At 43.9% G+C, this 20,049-nt stretch overlaps 1 protein-coding gene across 2 annotated transcripts; it reads left to right on the top strand.

Moving 5' to 3' along the window:
* Nucleotides 1-175: 175 nt before the first annotated feature.
* On the top strand, nt 176-18,909 carry KLHL22 (kelch like family member 22). Of its 2 annotated transcripts, none has more exons than XM_058816788.1 (7): nt 176-216; nt 8,392-8,667; nt 10,961-11,126; nt 12,251-12,969; nt 14,096-14,288; nt 14,942-15,175; nt 17,801-18,909. In XM_058816788.1, the coding sequence occupies exons 2-7, from the start codon at nt 8,435-8,437 to the stop codon at nt 18,176-18,178; spliced, it is 1,923 nt and encodes a 640-aa protein (XP_058672771.1). In that variant the 5' UTR covers nt 176-216; nt 8,392-8,434; the 3' UTR covers nt 18,179-18,909. The 2 variants fall into 2 exon arrangements, with proteins under 2 accessions (XP_058672771.1, XP_058672772.1); XM_058816789.1 differs by having other exon boundaries at nt 185-216; nt 8,409-8,667.
* The last annotated feature ends 1,140 nt before the right edge of the window (nt 18,910-20,049 follow it).

Genomic DNA, 20,049 nt, shown 5'->3' with positions numbered 1-20,049 from the left:
CGCGCCCCGCGCTGGCCCCGAGGGTGGCGGCCGCGGCAGCCCCGCGTTCCCCGCGGCCGTGACCGGCCCGGCGCTCACCGGGCACAGCAGCGGCACCTGCCCGGGCGGTGCTGGGGCCGCCCACGCCGCCCGCCCCGGTTCCGGCCGCCGCCGCCCCTCCCTCGCCCGGTGGGTTCCGGGTCGCACATGAAGGCGGAGGCGCCGCCGCCGCTCTCGGTAGGTGCTGCGGCGGGGGCGGGGGTCGCGGGCCCCGGCCGGGCCGCTCCCCTGCCGGCGGCACCGGCGCTGCCGTTCCCGGGGGGCCGCGGTGGGAGCGTGTCCTGGCCCGACCCCGGCCGAGGCCGCGGCCCCCGCCTCAGGACTGCCCTCCTCAGGGCTGCCCTCCGCGGGCACCGGGGCAGGGAGGGCGCCCCACGGCCGAAGCCGCTGCCGGGGCCGTGGCTGCAGCCGGCGGCGCGACCCGGCCGGGCCCGGCAGCCCCAGCCCAGCCCCGGCAGGGTGAGGCCGGCCCCGGTACCGGCAGCGCTGCCCGCACCGAGGGGCGAGCACGGCGGGTGTCAGCCCTGCAAGGGCAATGGCAGCCCGGCAGGAGAAAGTAAAACCGTGACTGGGCTCGACCTGGCTGTGACCTCCTCCTCCTCCTCCTCCTCAGGGCTGGTCCGGAGCCAGCTGCCTCAGGGAGGGGTGAGCGGTGCCAGGTCACCTTCCCCCGCAGGGAACGCTGCTCGTTCTCTGGCACTGCTGAGAAATGGCGAAACCATGGGGCAAAACCCCACAGACTCCTGCCAGGACAAAATTCATGTGGTGAATAATGTGAAAAAATTCGTGTTCATGAGAAACTGGAGCTGGAAATGCTGGAAGAGGCCTTTGCTCTCTTCCGGGTCATTTAAGTGTTGTGTTTCACATAGGAATAATTACTATCTAACTTTTTTCCTCCTTGTGTTTTAGAATGCTTAAAAAGTCACTATGTGATTTAAGCAATTCAGTCAATCAGGTTGAATTCTTGGCAGCTACCTGAGTTTCTCAAAATTCTTTGAGCAGATTGCCTAATATATAAATTGCACAACAGAAAACATTACAGTTCTATGAATGTGGGTAAGTTGCAACACTGAAGATACAACTAAGATAAAACACTCAAATTAGAAAGCTCGTGTTCTGTAGGTTGTTAGTACAACCTAAAGAACATGGGCTTTCTAATTTGAGTGTTTTACCTCATCTGTATCTTCAGGGAGGAAAAAATACTTAAATTTTAAAAATTATTTATGGGAGGAAAAAATATTTTTGAATACCCGTTTATTTAATTATAGATATACTCCATGGTGGTGTTATCATATACATTTTAAATGAGGTGCTTTATTCTGGATATGTCATAGAAATAACTTGTAATGGTTTGGGAGGAAAAAAAGCAAAACCAAAAAAAATCAGGTGTTTGCTGAAAGGAATGAATGCCAGCATTTGTGAGACAGCAGCATTTGCAAAAGCTGTTTCCCAAGCCACACCTTTGGGTTCCTCCCACTGTTCAAGTATGCTACTAATGCTAGAAACTGAAAATGGCTCAGAAAGTCAATTCAGAGTGTGTTCTGCTTATTCCCATTAGTGATGTGATGGAGGACTGTGTGTACCAGTCCTTTACCTTGAGACCAGGCAAAAGCACATCATCATTTGAGTGCTCAAAAATAATGCTGAGATATGGAATAATACCAGATACCCTCCTTTCTTTCTTTCTTTCTTTTCCTGGGAACCTGGTCAAAAGGAGTTGTTTGGGTTGTTCCTTGTATTTGTAGGAGGTTCCTGAAATGGAGTATTTTAGAATATTTATTTTTGCACAGTTGTGAATGCATAGAGGGATCCTGAAAGAATTACTGGTAAAAGCTTCTGCCTTCCCTTTTCCTTGCAAAAGCCTGAAACTGGCTCAAGTTTTATCTACACATAACATGAACTCAGTTGGCTTCTCTGTAGCAAGTGCCCATTACACATTATCACACAGCTGGTGAATTATTCTGCTATTTGCACTCCAGTCAGAATGAACAATAGTTTTGCTTTTCATTTTACATTGTTTGTGGCATCGCATTTGTTTTCCCAACTATTTTGGCAGGCACCCAGCTGCCTCCCTTGCTCCTCATTCCCTGAGTTAGCTGATGTGTGTTTGTGTGTCCTGCCTGCAGATCCCCAGGGCTCAGCACTTTGCTCCTGCAGCTTGTCTTGTCAGGCTTGAAACCTGCTTTAAATCCTAATCCTTGTCACTCCCTAGGGAGAGATGAAGGTGTGGGCAGCCTTAGGGCACAGATTTCCAAATTCCTCCAGTGCATTAAAATTTTTAAGTGCCTGATGTGTTTGGATCCCAACCAGCACAGCACACTGGCTGTTCTGTGTCAGGGAAAAGCCCCTGCAAGAAGGGACCAAGAGGAACTACATCACTTTGAACAGCAAAAGCAAAGTCATGCTGGGTGAGAGGAGCTCCAGATATCCCAGCAGGCAGGAGACAAGCCTGGCTGCAAGGCAGCTTTGGAAGGAGAGACCCTGGGGGTCCTGATGAGCTGAATGCGATTTCTCCAGTGGGGTCCAGCTTCATTCTGGGCTGTGTCAGCAAGAGTACAGCCAGTAGATCGTGTGAATTATCACTTCCCACTCTGTTAAGCCTTCATAATCCCAAAAAACTGCCCGGTTTTGAGCTCTCTACTGAAAGAAAAAGCTGAGAATTCAGTGGAGGAGCCATATAGGGCAGGAGCACTTACAGGAAGATACAAGCACCTGCAAGGCAAGAACACTGGATTTCGTTCAGTACAGGGCAAAAAGAATAAGGGCAGAGCCAGCTGACATTTTTTAAGCTACCTAATGGGCACAGGACAGTGTAGAGCCAAACTCTCCTTTGTGCATGCCAGGGATGAGAGGCAACTGTCACAAATTGCAGAGAGAAAATTCACACAGCTAAAGAAGAAAATAAATCTGCTGGTTAAACAATCAGTTTTCTGACTGCTGACAAGGATGGAGATTTTGCTCTTGACTAGACAAGGCTCTCCACATCCTGACCTGATTTTGAAGGTTTCCCTGCTTTGAGCAGATTGGACTAGAGACCTCCCAAAGTTTCTTTTTCAGTCTAAATGATTCCACACTTCTAAGAAAGCAAGGGACCCCCACCAAGCTGGAGCCACCTGTCCATATGGCAGTGAGCTGAACAGATTTGGATACCCGACACCAGCAAGCCTGAGTTTATTTTGGGCACAGCTGATGCACAAGAAAATATCACTGTGTGCATAAAACACCTCTTTGGAGTGATGTAACTGACAGCCACGAGCTCCTGAGTACAAAAATGGCTGAGTTTCCATAGAAACTAACTTGGTTAATCCTTCCTGCATCCAGCCATTTCTCTACAGGAGAGAATCAAGGCTGTCAGCACAACTTTACAAGAAGACACCCCCAAAGGCACACATGCAGGTGACATCAGGGGCATCTCTGTGAGCTGGATGCTGGTCAGCAAGGGGAGAATACCTGGCTAGGTGTGTATCACACCACACACACCAACTGCTTCAGCACTGTAAATGAGCTGTACCTTGTTAGAGCACAGCATCCTTCTCCAGAAAAGAGAGGCTGAGTTAATTTCTGTAACAATCTATACCATGTTAAACAGCATCCCTCCCCAGAAAAGAGAGGCTGAGTTAATTCCTGTAATGGCAGCACATGTGTGACAATGGATCTGTGCTGAAAAACATCATTAGGACAGACATTGCATTCTTCTCTATCTTATCTGTCTTGCCATGCCCTTAACTTCTCCCTTCCCCTCTGCTTGTAGTTGAGTTACTCCATTTCTAGACCTTACAAAGTGTTCTTAAAAGGATAAGGATTTTTAGTGAGCATACCAATTTCTCACCATTTTGCCATTGATCAAACTACAGTGCATTCCCTAAATTCCTCCTGTCCCACTGCCAACTTCCTCAATCATAACCCACATACCTTTATTATGAAAGCAAATATTCTGTTGTTGATCAGAGAGGAGATTTTATTTTTAAAAATTAACATGACTCTTTTAATGGGTAGTTAATTAATTATTTCAGTTGAATAATCAGAAGGCTAAGACCTCTACTTTTCTTTGTGCCAGTAATAGGCAGAAGCATGTTGTAGAATTTGAATACAAGACAACCACAGAGTTATCTGCAGGTCACTGAGACATTCAGCTTTCACTGTGCCCATAGCTGGTGATTCAGTGAACTTTGTGTATAATACAGGAAAGAGAAGAAAGAACTTCTTTGCTCCCTCCATTGCAAGGCATGGCTGCCTTCTCTTGGTTCCCAGATGGAATCCAGACACAGAATGTAAAGGACTTCAGTCCACTGAAAAAGAGCAGCCTTGTGTTTCTAGGTATCCCTGAGGGTTTTTCCATTTATGGGGGATTTTTCTGCCTGTTGTCATTTTTTTAACTCCTTGATTCAAAGTGACCAAACAGCCAACATCTTTCTACACTTGCCTGCAGACCTGCACATACAATTACTGATCTTATATGCTTTCTTCTTTATGTACTGGAAACTCAGTTGTAATACCTTAAAATTAATCACTACATCAACCCACATCCTCTAAAATACAAACTAACACAACTGCAGGGTCAAATACATTGTCCAGCCAGCAAAGAAAATGTCTATCCTGATTTTCTCTGCAGTTTCAAAGTGGTCAGAACAAGGACTTGCCTGTTTCTGCAGACAACATCCCACAGCACATGAGACAATACTTGTTGTCTTTGCTACTGTTAAAGATGCACAATGAACTCAAAGAATTCCTCACATGTCCCACCTGCAGGGTTAGTTCTGCAGTACTCAGCCACTGAACTAACAACTGACCACTGAGAAATTTTCTCAAGAAGAGAAGGGAAAGCGAACATATTATTCAAATTTCTAAGAGCTTGTCTCAGTCCCAGAGCTGTTTTCACAATAACAGAAATAAGAGAGCAGAGAAGCCTTAGGAACATCCTATGAGCAAGAAGCTGAAGGTACAAGCAGGAAGCTGACAGTAGAGAAGCTCAGGATGGGGGAACAAACCTGTTCTGTCTCTCTGTCCAGAACTGTCCTGCTTACATTACATTTAGGCAGCTTTGGGTTGGTTTTGGGTTTTTTTAAAATAAAGATTAGGCAAAATTGATTTTTAGACAGCATCAAATGCACAAAGCACACTGGTCAGACCACACAGTTTGAGAAGCAGGGTGCTGTGCTAACAGCAACATCCCTCCTCAGCAATTTTGTAATCAGATTTAGAACAATACCCAAAGAAATACACAAAATGATCATTCAACTCAGCGAACACACTGCATTTAATCCAGAAACCTCAAATCCCAAATCCATCCCACTTCTCTTTGAAAGAAGCCCACAACACAACCCCACTAACCCTGCCTGAGCAGCTGCTCCTGCACGTTCCTGCCCAGCCCAGCTGCTCCAGGGGCAGCTGCTGCAGAGCTGAGCACCCTCAGCTGAGGGAATCCTGCTGGCCACATCCCCACAGCCACCCTGTGATCCTCTGCCCTCCTTGGGCTCACGCCTCTTGTCTGACAGCTCCTGAAACTACCCAGGTAGGAGTTAAGAGGGTTTTGGCTCACATCTGTCAGTCAGACTTTATAGATTAATACTACAAATGTTCACCTTTAATTGCTTAGGCTGGGAGCAGTTCCTCAGGAGGATGTACAAGCATCACCCTGAGGGACAGTCCAGCTCACCAGTGACAGCTGGGTACAGCCCAGGGACAGGAGTTGGGAACAGGAGGTCAGCACTGCCAGAATTCAGAAAGGAGAGCACAGCAAAAAATCTGCAGGTTCAGCTGTTACCCAGCCAAAAATCAGCTGTGGAGGATGGCTGAGCTGCACTCCCAGCATCTCCTCTTGCCCACACTGGGTGGTCACAGCAGAGCTGGTTGGTTCAGCTCTTGATAATGGTTGTGGCATAATTGAAGTATCTACTCCAATTAAGTGTGAGATAAAATCCCTGCAGATCTGCAGGAATGCTCCCACTTGTCACTGAGAGCTGTTCGGATACTAATGCTCACACTGGCTACAGAATCACTAAATAATTTATCCTTTTAATGTATTTCTATTTTCTCTCTTTCATAATACCATTTCATCTTCCTGCTTCCAGTTACATTTGTAAGATTAGTTCTCTTCTGGGGCTTTACTTGCTGAAAGCCTCATCCTCTTTCTGTTACTTTTTCAGATTATTCAGATCGAGAATATATTCTGAACAGTTACTATCTTCAATAATATTAAATACAATTAAATAAATAAAGGCTTGCATTATTGTATGGGTTTCCCACTCTACCCTGCATGTATCTCTGTCTGTAACGTGCTTCCCCTACAATACATTTATTTTCTAACACTTATTACAGGGCTTCAGTGCCCCTGTAGTTTTATCTTTCTCTTATCTTGCCTTGGCCTCTCTCCCACCAATGACTGCAGTATAAAATATAGGATTGTATCAAAGGTCCCCCTAATCCTGAAATGTCCTTGGATTCAGAAAATAGTTAATTTGTTGCTTTTACTTCTGCTTTTTGATACAGTAATTTTACTTCCATAGGGACTCCTTTTGAGACAGCTCTCTAAGAGGAAAAGATAAAACCTGTTTTGGAGCTTTAACTGCATTAAACCACATTAGCAGAGTTAATCTTAATCAGTTCCTCATTTGGACCATATGTCACCCTACTTTGGTTTTGCTGTATTTACTTCCTTTTAGTGAAATGGGAAATTTCTGATCAACATCATGTAACACTCACTGCTTCACTTGCCTTTCTTACTACATTATTTCCCTTGCCTCAATCCATCACTCTTAGTATTCCCCAGGAGCAAATGCAATGATACACTAATGTTTTGTCTGCTTTCATTTGATTTCTAGGAAAAGCATCAACCTGTCATGAAAAATAAGCCATTACTCATCTCTTCAGCTGATGATGGATAGTTTTCCCTCTCTAATCGACCTGAGTGCTCCCCACAAGGCTGTTTTGTCAGAGCTGCTCTTGGTTTTGCTGGCAAAGAGCAGATAAACATTAATTCACTTTCTCAGGGTATTTTCCATCCCATTCACCTTTTGTTTTGGGCAGTGTAGGGTAACTTCCTCAGGCAGAACAATAAACATTCTCATATTTCTTGGTGTCATCTGGGCAGCTCCTTCCTGGCTGCCATGCCCAGAGTACCTGCAGTGTTTGAGATCTGCAGTGCTGCCCTCACTGTCTGTGGCTGCCACAATGAAACAATGGTTCCATTTCTTCACTCTCTGTTTGCATTTGCTGGGTTTGTTCTCTTCTGCTTCTCTGACTGCTGCTAACCCCTTGTGACTGTCCCTTGTGGCTCTAAGCTATTTCCCAGGCTGCTGAAGAGAGGATCTTCTGAGTGTGTTAGCAGCCAAATCAGCTCACTTATTTCCTTTGGCTAATGGGGGGTGTTTTTTAATGGATAGAGTCTATAAGCCCTGACTGCCACAACTTCTGACATTCTTCAAAGACAATGGACAGGGTAAATTACAGGATGGTAGAAGAGGACTCATGAGATTTTGATTGCTTAACCATAGACATGAAACAATCACTTGCAGAGAGTTTTTTACAGATGTTTCCCAATGTGCCGTAGGGGACCTTCCCAGTGTGTCAGTGGCAGCCCTAGAAAAGGGTACAGGATAGCCTTGGACAGTGCCCATTCTGGAGGAAATACTTCCTCTCTGCAGGGAGTCATGGGGAAGTGGAAAGTAGCTGTGCATGCCTGCTTGAAATTGCCAAAATAAAGAAACTCACTTTGAAACCTGCAGTTTCGTACAGTATTCTGCACAATTAAGGTTGGAAATGTGTTTAGCTGCAGAAAATGCAAAAAGCAAAAACAGGGAGAGAGAGGAGAGAGGAGATTCTGTGATGAAATATTAATAGAAAGATGGAAGGTGCAATTTATACTGTTGAAAAGTTACCTGAGAATGCCAGGCGATTGGAATTTGGCATAATTCCAATTTGAAATTTGGCAGAATTACCATTTGGAATTTGGCAAAATTTTGGTCTATTTTTTGTTGCACATGATGCAGAAATACAAAAGAAACAAGGGGGTTTGGTAATGGATTGGCAAGTGAAACTCTTGCTAAGAAAAAAAATACCTGCTGACACGTACTCTGATATTGGTGTGAAAACCCAGGAATCAAAATACCTGACTCCTGGGTTTGGAAAACCTTTTTCTTATTTGGAAAACCTGTTTTTGGAAAACCTTATTCTACCCCTTTGGTGTGCTCATGTCCATCTGTGTGTTTTCAGTATAATTTGGAACAATTTGTCCAGGACAGAGCTGTGTCTCCATTACCTGAAGAGTCGCTTTATTTTCTACGACGGGCAAGGCTCAGAGCACCGTCTGTAAAGCAAAAAGCACAAACCTCTGCCGATTCTGTTGTCTCACAGATTTCATTCTGCTGCAGCTGGTGGCTGAGCATTTGTGCCTGGGATGGCTGAGGAGCAGGAGCTGACTCAGGCCCACAGAGGAGCCCTGGAGGCGCCGGTGCAGCAGCAGCAGCGCAGCAGCAGCACGTACCGCAGCGCGGAGCACTCGCAGGCGCTGCTCAGCGGGCTGGTGTCGCTCCGGGACAGCAGCATCCTCTTCGATGTGGTGCTGGTGGTGGAGGACAAACCCATCGAGGCTCATCGCATCCTCCTGGCTGCCTCCTGTGACTACTTCAGGTATGCTGCTGTCACCCTGGTTCTTGAAGTTTTTCTGATGTTGACATTCTTGTAAGGAACTTTCTCATGTGCTTTCTGTAAATAACTTATTGGTTTGCATTCTTTTATGGACGAAGAGAAATTTGATAGACTTGGTTTGTCCAGTGTCATTGGAGAGGTGGCACTGTCATCTTCCAATCCACTTCTGGAAATTAATAAACTTTTGGAAATCAATAAATGTTGGAGTCAGAAATGACACGCCCTCTTTTACCTTAGAAAGTCCAGTGTCTGCTGTGGTGGTGTTTGTAGGGGTCTTAGGATGAGGGAAGAGATGAGATTCTTGACCCCATGTTTCAGAAGGTTGATTTATTTTATGATATATATTATATTAAAAGAAAATTATATATTAAAACATATATTTATATATAATATACAATGTATACTATATTAAAAGAATAGAAAAAAGGATTTCATCAGAAGGTTAGCAAGGAATAGAAAGGAATGATAACAAAAGCTCGTGACTCTCAGAGAGTCCAAGCCAGCTGACTGTGATTGGCCATTAATTAGAAACAACCACATGAGACCAATCACAGATGCACCTGTTGCATTCACAGCAGCAGATAATCATTGTTTACATTTTGTTTCTGAGGCCTATATTTTTCATAAAATATGTCTTTGAACGTCTGCGTTCTTTTATTTCGTGTACTAGAGCGACACACTGCAGCAACAGGCATTTGTTGTGGTGTTGTTGTGGGTCTTAGGATGAGGTGAGAGATGAGAATTGACTCCCAAGTTCTCAGAAGGCTGATTTATTATTTTATTATATTATATTAAAAGAAAATGATATATTAAAACTATACTAAAGAAAGAGAAAGGAGATATCAGAAGGCTAGAAAAGAATGAATAATAAAAACCCTTGACTGACTAGAGAGTCTGACACAGCTGGACTGGGATTGGTTATGAAGTAAAGACAATTCACATGCTGGGTAAACAATTCTCCAAATCACATTCCAAATAGGAAAACATGGAAAAGTTGAAGCTTCTCAGGAGAAAAAATCCTGGCAAAGGGATTTTTCATAAAATATCACAGTAACAGGCACATGGCTGGCTGTTAGTCACAGCTGTGACATCCAAAGCTTCTGGCTGGGCAGACTCCTTCTGAATGGAAAATCAGACCTGTAAGATGGAGCTGAGGCTGTTGTAGCCACATTTCTCCTCACAGAGAAAAGCAAGGCAATCTTCCCAAGAATATTTCTGGGATTCACATTCTCTGAACCTCAGAGAACGATCAAAACAATTCTCATCTCATTTGCTGTGCCTGTGTTGTGCAAAAGTAGAATGCAATATGGAGATTGTTTACCCAGTGATGGAGTTTTGTTTCCTTGGCCTGTCAGGGCCAGGTGTGTGTGTGTGTCTCAGGACTGGTTCTGTGCAGTGGAGTGCAGTTGAGTGATTGGCAGATTCAGTTTAGATGTAATGTAACATAATGTAATATAGTATAATAAAGTAATTAATTAGCCTTCTTTTGCTCTTTCTACAATACTGCCTCCTGCCTGTTCCTGTGTTATTCTCAGCACAAGAGTGACAGGCTGTTTCAAAATACTAACTATGGCTTTATTCATCTCTCTGTTATTTCTCTGCAGAAATAAAGCTCTTGTTCCTGCACACTGAGCTTACCTCCACTAAATTCACTGTGGTACTTGGAGGTTTATAAAGAGGAGAGACTATCTGAACTGGTGTCTTCTGCTTAAGTGCACTCTAAGTGGCTTTTAACATATCCTTGGCATTGTAAGACTTTGCCTGTGGTGGTGATCATTTCATAATACACAAAACCTCACTGGAGCTGGGTCACTGCTGTGTGCCTGTAGGGTGACTCACTGGCCATTAAACCAGGCAGTCCCCAGGCAATGCGATGAGCAGTTCCTTTGTTTTCATAGAGCAAACACCCAAGTCAATCCAGACAAATTTCTAACTGAAGGAAGAACTGCTCTGCCTTGGAAAAAAAATCCCACTGTCCTGAGTTCCTCTGTTTCCTCTTCCCCCACACCCAAGAGTATCTGCCTTGGGTGGGTATTTAAGTCCTTCACTTGTGAACTGTCCCTTCTAGGTTGCCCCTACTGCTTTCCTGCACAATGAAGTGTTACTTTCTTAGGACCTAAAGGCCTGTACTCCTAACTTAGATCACATTAAAGTGTCCAGCTAGGTTTTTGTATTTCTGAATATTTTTTATGTTCCCAGGACAACATAAGATGAGCAAACTGGAAATAGCTTCAATGCAAATCTGCCATAGCATGTGCCATTGTCTGTTTTGCAGAGGAATGTTTGCAGGAGGATTGAAAGAGATGGAACAAGAAGAAGTTCATATTCATGGCATCACCTACAATGCAATGTGTAAAATCTTGAACTTCATTTACACTTCTGAGCTGGAACTCAGTGTGAACAGTGTACAGGAAACCTTAGCTGCAGCCTGTCAGCTCCAGGTGAGGTACTGGGAGATGTGACAAAAAAGAAACAAAAGCAATGATGAAAGAAACAGAAAACATGGATATCGAGTTAGAGGGAGGGTTAAGAGGTGAGCAGGAGCTTGGGCATGATAAGAAGGATTTCTGGGATGCTGTATCCACTGCAACTAACTGTGGAAGGGTAGGAACAATGAATGGGTACTTGCACATCTCATTTGTGCCAATGATTTCACTAGTTAAAACATTACCCATTTCATCTAGAGAAGTATTTTATGTAGCATTCACTTTCACTGATGTGTTTGTGAAAGTTTCCCTGAAACAGAAAATCCCTGGCCTATGGTAAAGAATTGGGTTTGCTGCTCAGAAATTGTTGTGCTGCTCAAGGTGAGTCCACAGGCACATGAGCTCTCCTGACCCCATCACTACAGGAAATCCTGCCACTATGGTCTGCACTGAGTGCAGGGTTCATGTGCTTTTAAGACAAGTTTTTTTCCTTTCTAATTTCCCCTGCAGCTAACTGCTGCACAAGGCTTTGGTACTAAATCCTAAACTTTGTGAGTGCTTGCTTGGGTTGGTTTTTACATACTTTGTTAGCAGAGGGGCTCCTGGACAGCGGTTAGATCTTTGTTCCTCCTGCCAGATACAACTTCAAATTGTGTTCAGAAGACAGTACTAAATATTCATTTTCCTTTCCAATGGCTTCCTGTGCTCTTGAGTGAAATATTTGTTAGAGATACAATCTTTGATATAGCATGTCTGTAGTGCTCTGGGAAAACAAGCACAGAGTGACTGTAACCACTTTGTCCTGTGTGTTTTCCTGGCTGCTCCAAGCAGGCAGCAGAGCAGGCAGTGCCCAGGGTCACACATGTCCTGGAAGGCACATTGCTGCTGCACCTGAGGCCAAGCTTAGCCTTGCAGCAGAGCATGGCTAGAAGAGCTGTGTTATATTCATCCACACACCCATGCTGAGTTCTGTTTCTCTAGGGAAAGCTGAATAGGGCAAGGGTGACCACGGTGCTCAGACTGTGAGAGGAGCAGCCATTCTCTGGACAATTTCCATACAGTCATCCCAGGCTTCAGTCTCCTGTCTTTTAAGTGTGGGGCAGGTGGTGTCTGAAATGAAAAACCTCTCTGTCTTGCAGATTCCAGAAGTCATTAAGTTCTGTTGTGATTTCCTCATGTCCTGGGTCGATGAAGAGAACATCCTTGATGTGTACAGACTAGCTGACCACTATGACTTGAAGCATTTGAGTGAGCAGCTGGACTCCTACATTCTGAAGAACTTCACAGCTTTCTCAAGGACACAGGTGTACCGACAGCTGCCCCTGCAGAAGGTCTACTCCCTTCTCAGCAGCAACCGCTTGGAGGTTAACTATGAGTTTGAAGTTTATGATGGAGCACTTTTTTATCATTATTCTCCAGAGGAACTGGAGACAGATCAGGTCTCCCTGATGGAGCCCCTTAAGCTACTTGAGACAGTTCGTTTTCCTCTGATGGAACCCCAGATCCTGCAAAGACTCCATGACAAATTAAGTCCATGTCCTTTAAAAGATACAGTTGCAGATGCATTAATGTACCACAAGAATGAATGTCTTCAGCCAATGCTTCAGAGCTCCCAGACACAGCTGAGATCAGAGTTCCAGTGTGTAGTGGGATTTGGAGGGATGCATTCGACTCCCTCCATTGTCCTCAGTGATCAAGCCAAGTATCTGAACCCTTTGTTGGGGGAGTGGAGGCACTTTACAGCTGCACTAGCCCCCAGAATGTCCAACCAAGGGATTGCTGTTCTCAATAATTTTGTATATTTAATTGGTGGAGACAACAATGTAAGTGGTTTTCGAGCAGAGTCAAGGTGTTGGAGGTAAGATAAGGATAATCCTGCTATTAATTTTATTGCCTGTTTCTGAGTCAGTAAGCCAGCAGACAGTCAGTACACTTGCCAGCCAAAAGATCAGGAACTGAGCAGGAGCCTCACTGAAAGCAAACACAAGAAATGAGCTTCATTTAATGAGCTTCATAGTAACAGGAAGCTCCCAGCAGTGCTTATGAGACAAAGCTGAGCCTGACAGTGTAGAAACAGCTACTCCTTCAAGAGTGTTACTTGTGCTTCTTTCTGCCTTGTTGGAGGAGGGAGTATTAAAGGTGTGGGAAGCAGTAATGAGCCTGAACTCTAGACTGTCTAGATGTTCTCTAACTAGCATTTTCTGGAAGTCTTCTATGTGTAGTTTTTGTCCCAGTACAAAAGGATTTAAAATAAAATGTTCTTACCAACAGATTTTCAAGAATCTGTGTGCACAAGAGCAGCATTCCAGAGTGCTTTTATATTACTGTGTGACAGGGAAGAGCAGGAGGGAGGAGCAGGTTTAGACCTTCATCCCCTTTACATTGCAAAAACAGATATAAACCCTTCTGTCTTTATATTGTGCTCAGTTTTACAAGCCTTAGCTGAGTTGCTCTTATTTTATGGCATGCATAGTTTCAATTCTCAACCAGTTTTCTCTGTAACTAAAATTTCCAGATGAGAGAGATGGTTTGACATGATAGTGAATAATGAGATTCACTTTGAGCAGCAGATATTTGGGGAAAAGAATCAAAGATATTTATATCAAATAATCAACATATTTATGCCATTCTTGTATTCTTGAAGATCCAGATTGAGTCTGTGCTATTTTTAGACTGTGTTACCTTGTAGAATGGCTTTGTGCAAACAGAGATTGTGATGTGTAACCTGACAGCAGTGTACAAGATAATGGAAAACCTAGGCTTTGATAGCATCATTATGTCAGCCAAACTACATCTTCTATAAATAGAACAAAACAACTTTGCTAATAATAAAATGCTGGCAAGGCCAAATTTCACATCACTGAGAGATGAGTTCAATTTCAGCTGAAGCCAGTGCAGTACCCACATCCCCAGAGCTGTCTGGTATTCCTGCAGTGATTCTGCAGCTGCAGGAATAACTTTCTTTGATCCCATTCTTTTGCAAGGTATGACCCACGACACAACAGATGGTTCCAGATCCAGTCCCTGCAGCAGGAGCACGCTGACCTCAGTGTTTGTGTCGTGGACAACTATATTTATGCCGTCGCAGGCCGAGATTACCATGAGGACCTGAGGGAAGTGGAGAGGTATGACCCTAAAACCAACACTTGGGAATATGTGACACCTCTGAAGAAGGAGGTAAGGAGTGCATTAGCCACACACACTACCACAGTCCCTCAATTCCTTATTTAAGCTTGCTAGATGTTTTTCTCAGGTGTAACTTTTGATTTGCTGATATTCAATGGGAAGCAGTAAATTCTGTATATGGAGTAAATGGATGACAAGAAAATGAAATAATAGTATATGTAAATTACATTTTCCAGTTAAATGTTATTTTTTTCCTCTTTCTTGTTGATTTTGCCTGCATCTTTATTGTGTTAATCCTTAAAGCTATTAATAAAACAAATAATAAATGTGTGTCACTGCTGGAAATATAAAAAGCCTGAATTAAGTGCTACTGAGTAGAATAACTTGCATTCCTGATAATGCTGCTTGTATAAGAAAAATCACCAATAAAAAGGCTTCCAAGTAGATTAGGGAGTAAGGTTATAGTATGAAGGAACAATAAAGACAGAGAATGCTGCATTTCTGGAACTTTTAGAAATTCTTAATGTGTTTCATTAAGAAATTCACAATTATAATATCTTAAAGAGAACTGTCCATAAGAAAATCCTTTCTGCTTTTGATCTCTGCATAACTCATGACCAATATCACTCCCTTCATGTCTATTCCCTGCTTCCAAACCGGGAGAAATACCCAAGGCGTTGCTTTGCCATGGTTGTGCCGTGCAGGTGTACGCGCACGCGGGAGCGGCGCTGGATGGGAAGATGTACATCTCGTGTGGCAGGAGAGGAGAGGATTACCTGAAGGAGCTGCAGTGCTACGACCCCAGGACCGACCGCTGGGACGCGCTGGCCGACGGCCCCGTGCGGCGCGCGTGGCACGGCATGGCCGCGCTGCTGGGCAAGCTCTACGTCATCGGGGGCAGCAACAACGACTCCGGCTACAGGAGGGACGTGCACCAGGTGAGAGCAGGGCACACCTTGGGAGGTCCACATCTCTGGGCTGTTGTTTGAGTCCCCTCTGGTTAGTTATGGACCCTGGCCTCTCGGGGCATTTCTGGGTCACTGCAACCCCAAGATTGTTCAAAGTCTCTTTTCCCAGTCTGGCACTTGAAGAAGGAGTCAGGGCTCTTCATTTCTCGGTCTCAAGGCTGTTCATTGTTTCTCATCTATAGAAAATTTTCTCCTGCCCTGCCCGAGGTCCATCCAACAGGACAGTTCCAGGCACTCTGCCTGCCCCCAGGCTGTGTTATGTCTTTATACTAAAAACTACATGTACAATTATTATAAATCAAAGGCAACTCTGACAAAGGGGAGAGAGAATGATGCATCCAACTCCATCATCAGAAGGCTAATGAATTACTTTATTACACGATACTATGTACATTGTATCTAAACTGAATCTGCCATGCACTCACTCTTGCTCACAACTGCTCACACTGCACTCATCTCTGATTCTCTCCTGACTGTCCCCTTACACACACACACCTGGCCCTGATAGGCCAAGGGAACAAACATCCTCACTCTGGGTAAATAATCTCCATATTGCATTCTACTATAGCACAACACAGGCACAGCAAGTGAGATAAGAATTGTGTTTTCCTTCTTCTCTGCTTGTCTCACAGCTTCTTTCTGTTCAGAGGGCATGTGAATACAACATACAATGTTTACAATTGCTTCCCAATACCCATCACCCATGTTAGACAGTGAGCTTCTACTCTAAACCAATCTGTAAGTGCCAACATCACAGCAGGAGATGGAGGCCAAGAAGAAGGAGGAGAAAGGCTGGACACACCCAGTTCCCTCCATCTTGCCTCCTGAACCCCCATACCAAAAACTCTAAAATCTACTTTTCCACCCCATGATAACTTCACTATTATTCTACCTAAAGTGTTGTGGCTTGCTGATCTTCATATAGGGTTGGTAATTTGCTCCACGGGTCATAATCAAACCCACAGGTGTTCTGGGCTCTGTGCCAGGGTCCCTGAGCCCCCTGGCAGGGGTCCTGGACAGCAGAGGGATGTCCTGGGTTCCCACACTGGCCCACACGGTCCTACATGGACAAAGCAAAAGACAAGAAATACTCTTCTCCACGTGGGGACAAGTGTCCTGTTTATTGGCTTGGGAAGGGACACCTCAGACTCTGGCAACCCCCAGGTAGAAAGAGAGGGTTCCCTTCTTGCAGGAGACTTTTATACCTGAGGAATGGGGCAGGGGAAGAGGACCCCAGCCAATGGGATACCATTGAGGAGGGGTAACCAGGGGCCAGACCACCAAGGGTTATGGGATGAGGGAGAGACCATGTGATGGGAGAAGGGAATAACAATCCATGTGACATAACATAAACTATTTAGTGCAATACAACAACACCTGGGTCTTTTCTTGGCTACTTGTGGATGCTGGCACTTAGATGTAATGTCTTTCTCCTACTAAGTGTGCAAATAAAACTGTCTGCTCAGTTAGATGAGCTCTCCCCCACTCACCTGCAGAACTGGCAATGATTTCTTTACTATTGTAAATAAACATTACTGTCTTGAACACTTTGTCTCACCCACAAAGCACTAAAGCTCCAGCACTTGGAATTCTTACCAATTTTAAAACATCTCTGATGGATAACTTCATTGGCATGCATATGCCCAGTAAAACATCAGTTAAATTTCCTTTATGCTGTCTTTCCATTATTTTTTTATAAGTGGAGAACTTTTGAATTACCCGTGTGTAATTGCAGGGCAGAGCTGTTAAGGATGTAAATTCCTACATATTGCCCCTACTTGTATAATGCAATTAAAATGTACAGTATGGTAAAAGACATCTGGAGAGAACCTTATTGCAGCTTCTAGAACTGCTAGAGACTTGAAAAGAAGAAGAAATGCAGAGAAATGCAGTAAGTTCCTGCATATTCCCCTTACTTGGGGGTACTGGATGGCAGCTGTATAATGCAATTAAAATGTAGTGTCTGATTATAAGGGACATCTGGAGAGAATTCTCTTCAGCCTTATTCCAGCTTCTAGAACTGCTAGAGACTTGAAAAGAAGACACAAAAAGTAACTCTTTTTACAGAGCCAGTGGAGATGGCAGAATTAAATCTAGCTGAAGAGTGTGTCTGAATGATAAGAAGGTGCCTACAAATGAAAGCAGTTAGCCAAGTAGGTACCAATGAAATCTGAAGCTCTCCAACATATGGCACAGAGGCAGCTTAGCAGATTTTTCGTATTTGTACGTTCCAGCATTTCTTCTCTAATATGCAAACAGGTGAATTATGTCTGGGCTTATATTAGCACGTGTCCCCATCTCTTTCACTTTTGTATACATTTTAGGAATGATATAAGCTGTTACTCCAGCAGCAGGGTCAGAACTTGTGATTTCAAAGCTATGTGGCATCTATGCACAAATTTCTGCTGAGCGCTGTACTTGTATTAGATAATCACATGCTGTCTCCATTATCAACTGATGATATTCCTTCCTAAATAATTTATCTTATGGCCAGCCTACAAGTTTATGAATGAGGATAAACTGGCCAAGCATAAAAATATGGCCAAGGATACAAGTCCAGTTTTGCCTTCTCTCATTTCTTTTTTTGTTTTACAGGTTGCCTGCTATAAGCCAAGCACTGATCAGTGGACAAATGTGTGCCCACTTCCTGCAGGACATGGAGAGCCAGGCATTGCAGTCTTAGACAACAGGATTTATGTGCTGGGAGGCAGATCCCACAACAGGGGAATCCGCATGGACTATGTGCACATTTATGATGCAGAGAGAGACTGCTGGGAGGAAGGGCCCCAGCTGGAGGATGACATTTCTGGCATGGCTGCCTGTGTCCTCACATTGCCCAGGGCTATTTTAATGGAAACAGAGAAGTGGCTCTCAGAATGGCATGCAGACAGAATGAAGCATCATCTTGACTTTCCACCAGAAGTTATGAGTGTATCAGACTGGGAGGAATTTGACAACTCAAGTGAAGATTAGAAAATTTTAATTTTTTTCTTTTTTGCCAGTGAATGAAGAAATGAAGGCTTGGGAAAAGTACTTGAGAGATTTTATATGTCTTTCTTATATCATAAAAGTATTTAAAGGTTTTAAAAAGAAGTGTTTCGCACAAAATGCCATTCACAGTCAATACCTGCCCACCTGCAAGTGTCCTGCACAAAATGCACTGGCAGTCAGTACTGCCCCCCTGCCAGAAAGCAGCATTTTCACAGTAACCACACAACTGCCATTTCCCCCAGGTGTATAGAGGTTCTTGTACTTTGGAGGAGGCTTTTCTCAGCCTTCAGCATGGACAGAAAAAAGCACAGAAGGCTCAGCTTGACTAGCTTCTTTCCTTCCAGCTTTCAGCTCAAAATAGCTTCTTGAGATTTTTTTTTTCCTTTTCTTTTGGGTAATAAAACTTCCTAGCCAGCTTAATACAGGAAGGTAACACCTAGTGCTGCCCTCCTGTGCCAGGTGTCAGACAGCTTGATTAGGTTTCCAGCAGGAGTGAACATACAGAAACAGGAAGAGTAGCAAGTCTGAAACCTTCATCCCATCTGGGCATGCAGCCATCCGTGGAACTGGCTGAGAGTCTGTGAACTGACACCCACTCCTGAACTTCTATACTGCAAGTTCTGTCAACACAGTGGAAAGGAGATTTCTAGAAAAATCTCTCTGTACAGAATATGGCAATCTCATCATTTCATGGTCAGGCACATTTCATTGTTCTCAACCAGAAATTAATAAATTCTTGTCAGAACTTTTTAAACTGCTGTCTCCGTTTTATTAACAGTGATGTGGTGGCTGAAAGTTTCATTATATCCTGCAGCAGGATTGGCAAAGTTACTCCAGCCTGGGAGATGGGCAAGTTTTTCATTCTTTTATTATAGGCTTTACAAGAGAATAAAGACAGCAGACATTGGTTTGCCACAGCAAAAGAAAAAAAATAATGAGATAACAAGAAGTATGGGAGATTACACTGGTCCAAGACTCTGCAGTAGCTGAACCAATGCTAGGAATTACAGCTGAGAAAGATAAGGCACAGTAAATCCTTCCTTCATGGGGCCTTAAAATAATTGGTTCCTGACTCCCATCTTGCTTACCATTAGGTTAGAAGGTGATTTAAAGTCTGAACCAGTGTGGTACTGAACACTATGAGATCCTTCCTGTAGGAGGGGTGGAGTAATCAGTGCAGAAAATCCTGAAAAACTCCCAAAAGCTTTTAAATCTTACAGCAATAATGGGCTTGCAGAAAGGCAAACCAGTGACAGTCACGGGACTAGGCAAGTGTCATCACTTGTGACAAATACTGCACTTGGATGTGCCATTCAGAGAAATGCAGGAAATTCCTGCATATTCCCCCTGCTTGGGGTATTGGTTATGGAGGCAAAGATGATTTCAAACCAGACCTCAGTTACTCTGCTTTAGTAGACTGGGCTGCTGGAAAAAGATTAAGAGTACTTGCACATTTGTTTAAATAAGTTCAATAGCTTTGTCTTGGTAAGAGGGACATTGGTTGGACTTCAGCACTGTCAATTTTCTTCAGCACTTCTTTCACTGTCATTTCTTCAGCACTGTCAATTTTCAGCTCCATCTCTGAACCTTTGCCAATTGGCAAATAAAACAAAAGACCTGGTAACAGCAGGAAACCCTGATTATGAGCTTTTTCAGAAAATAATTCTTTGATAGTGAACTCTGGTCTGCGCACAGGGTCTGGAAATACAGACTTTATTACACTGCAATATTAGAGACTGATAAATATTCATTTTTTGCCTGCAGAGTTACTTGTGATGGGTAGGAATTAAATGTAGCCTGCAGATGTAAGGACATCCCTCTCTGACCTGGCTATCACTAGAACCACTCCTTCC

Source organism: Ammospiza caudacuta, chromosome 18 (assembly GCF_027887145.1).
Source record: "Ammospiza caudacuta isolate bAmmCau1 chromosome 18, bAmmCau1.pri, whole genome shotgun sequence".
In the NCBI taxonomy this organism is placed as follows: Eukaryota; Metazoa; Chordata; class Aves; order Passeriformes; family Passerellidae; genus Ammospiza; species Ammospiza caudacuta.
The sequence above is the reverse complement of the archived record's forward strand: the minus strand, read 5'-3'. Positions and strand labels throughout refer to the sequence as shown.

What these genes read in the sequence shown, in the direction of transcription:
- KLHL22 (XM_058816788.1), top strand. Translation starts at nt 8,435, where the DNA reads ATGGCTGAGGAGCAGGAGCTGACTCAGGCCCACAGAGGAGCCCTGGAG. An exon ending in GCCTCCTGTGACTACTTCAG is followed by an intron (nt 8,668 to 10,960) that starts GTATGCTGCTGT and finishes TCTGTTTTGCAG; the next exon opens with AGGAATGTTTGCAGGAGGAT. An exon ending in ACAGGAGGGACGTGCACCAG is followed by an intron (nt 15,176 to 17,800) that starts GTGAGAGCAGGG and finishes TTTGTTTTACAG; the next exon opens with GTTGCCTGCTATAAGCCAAG.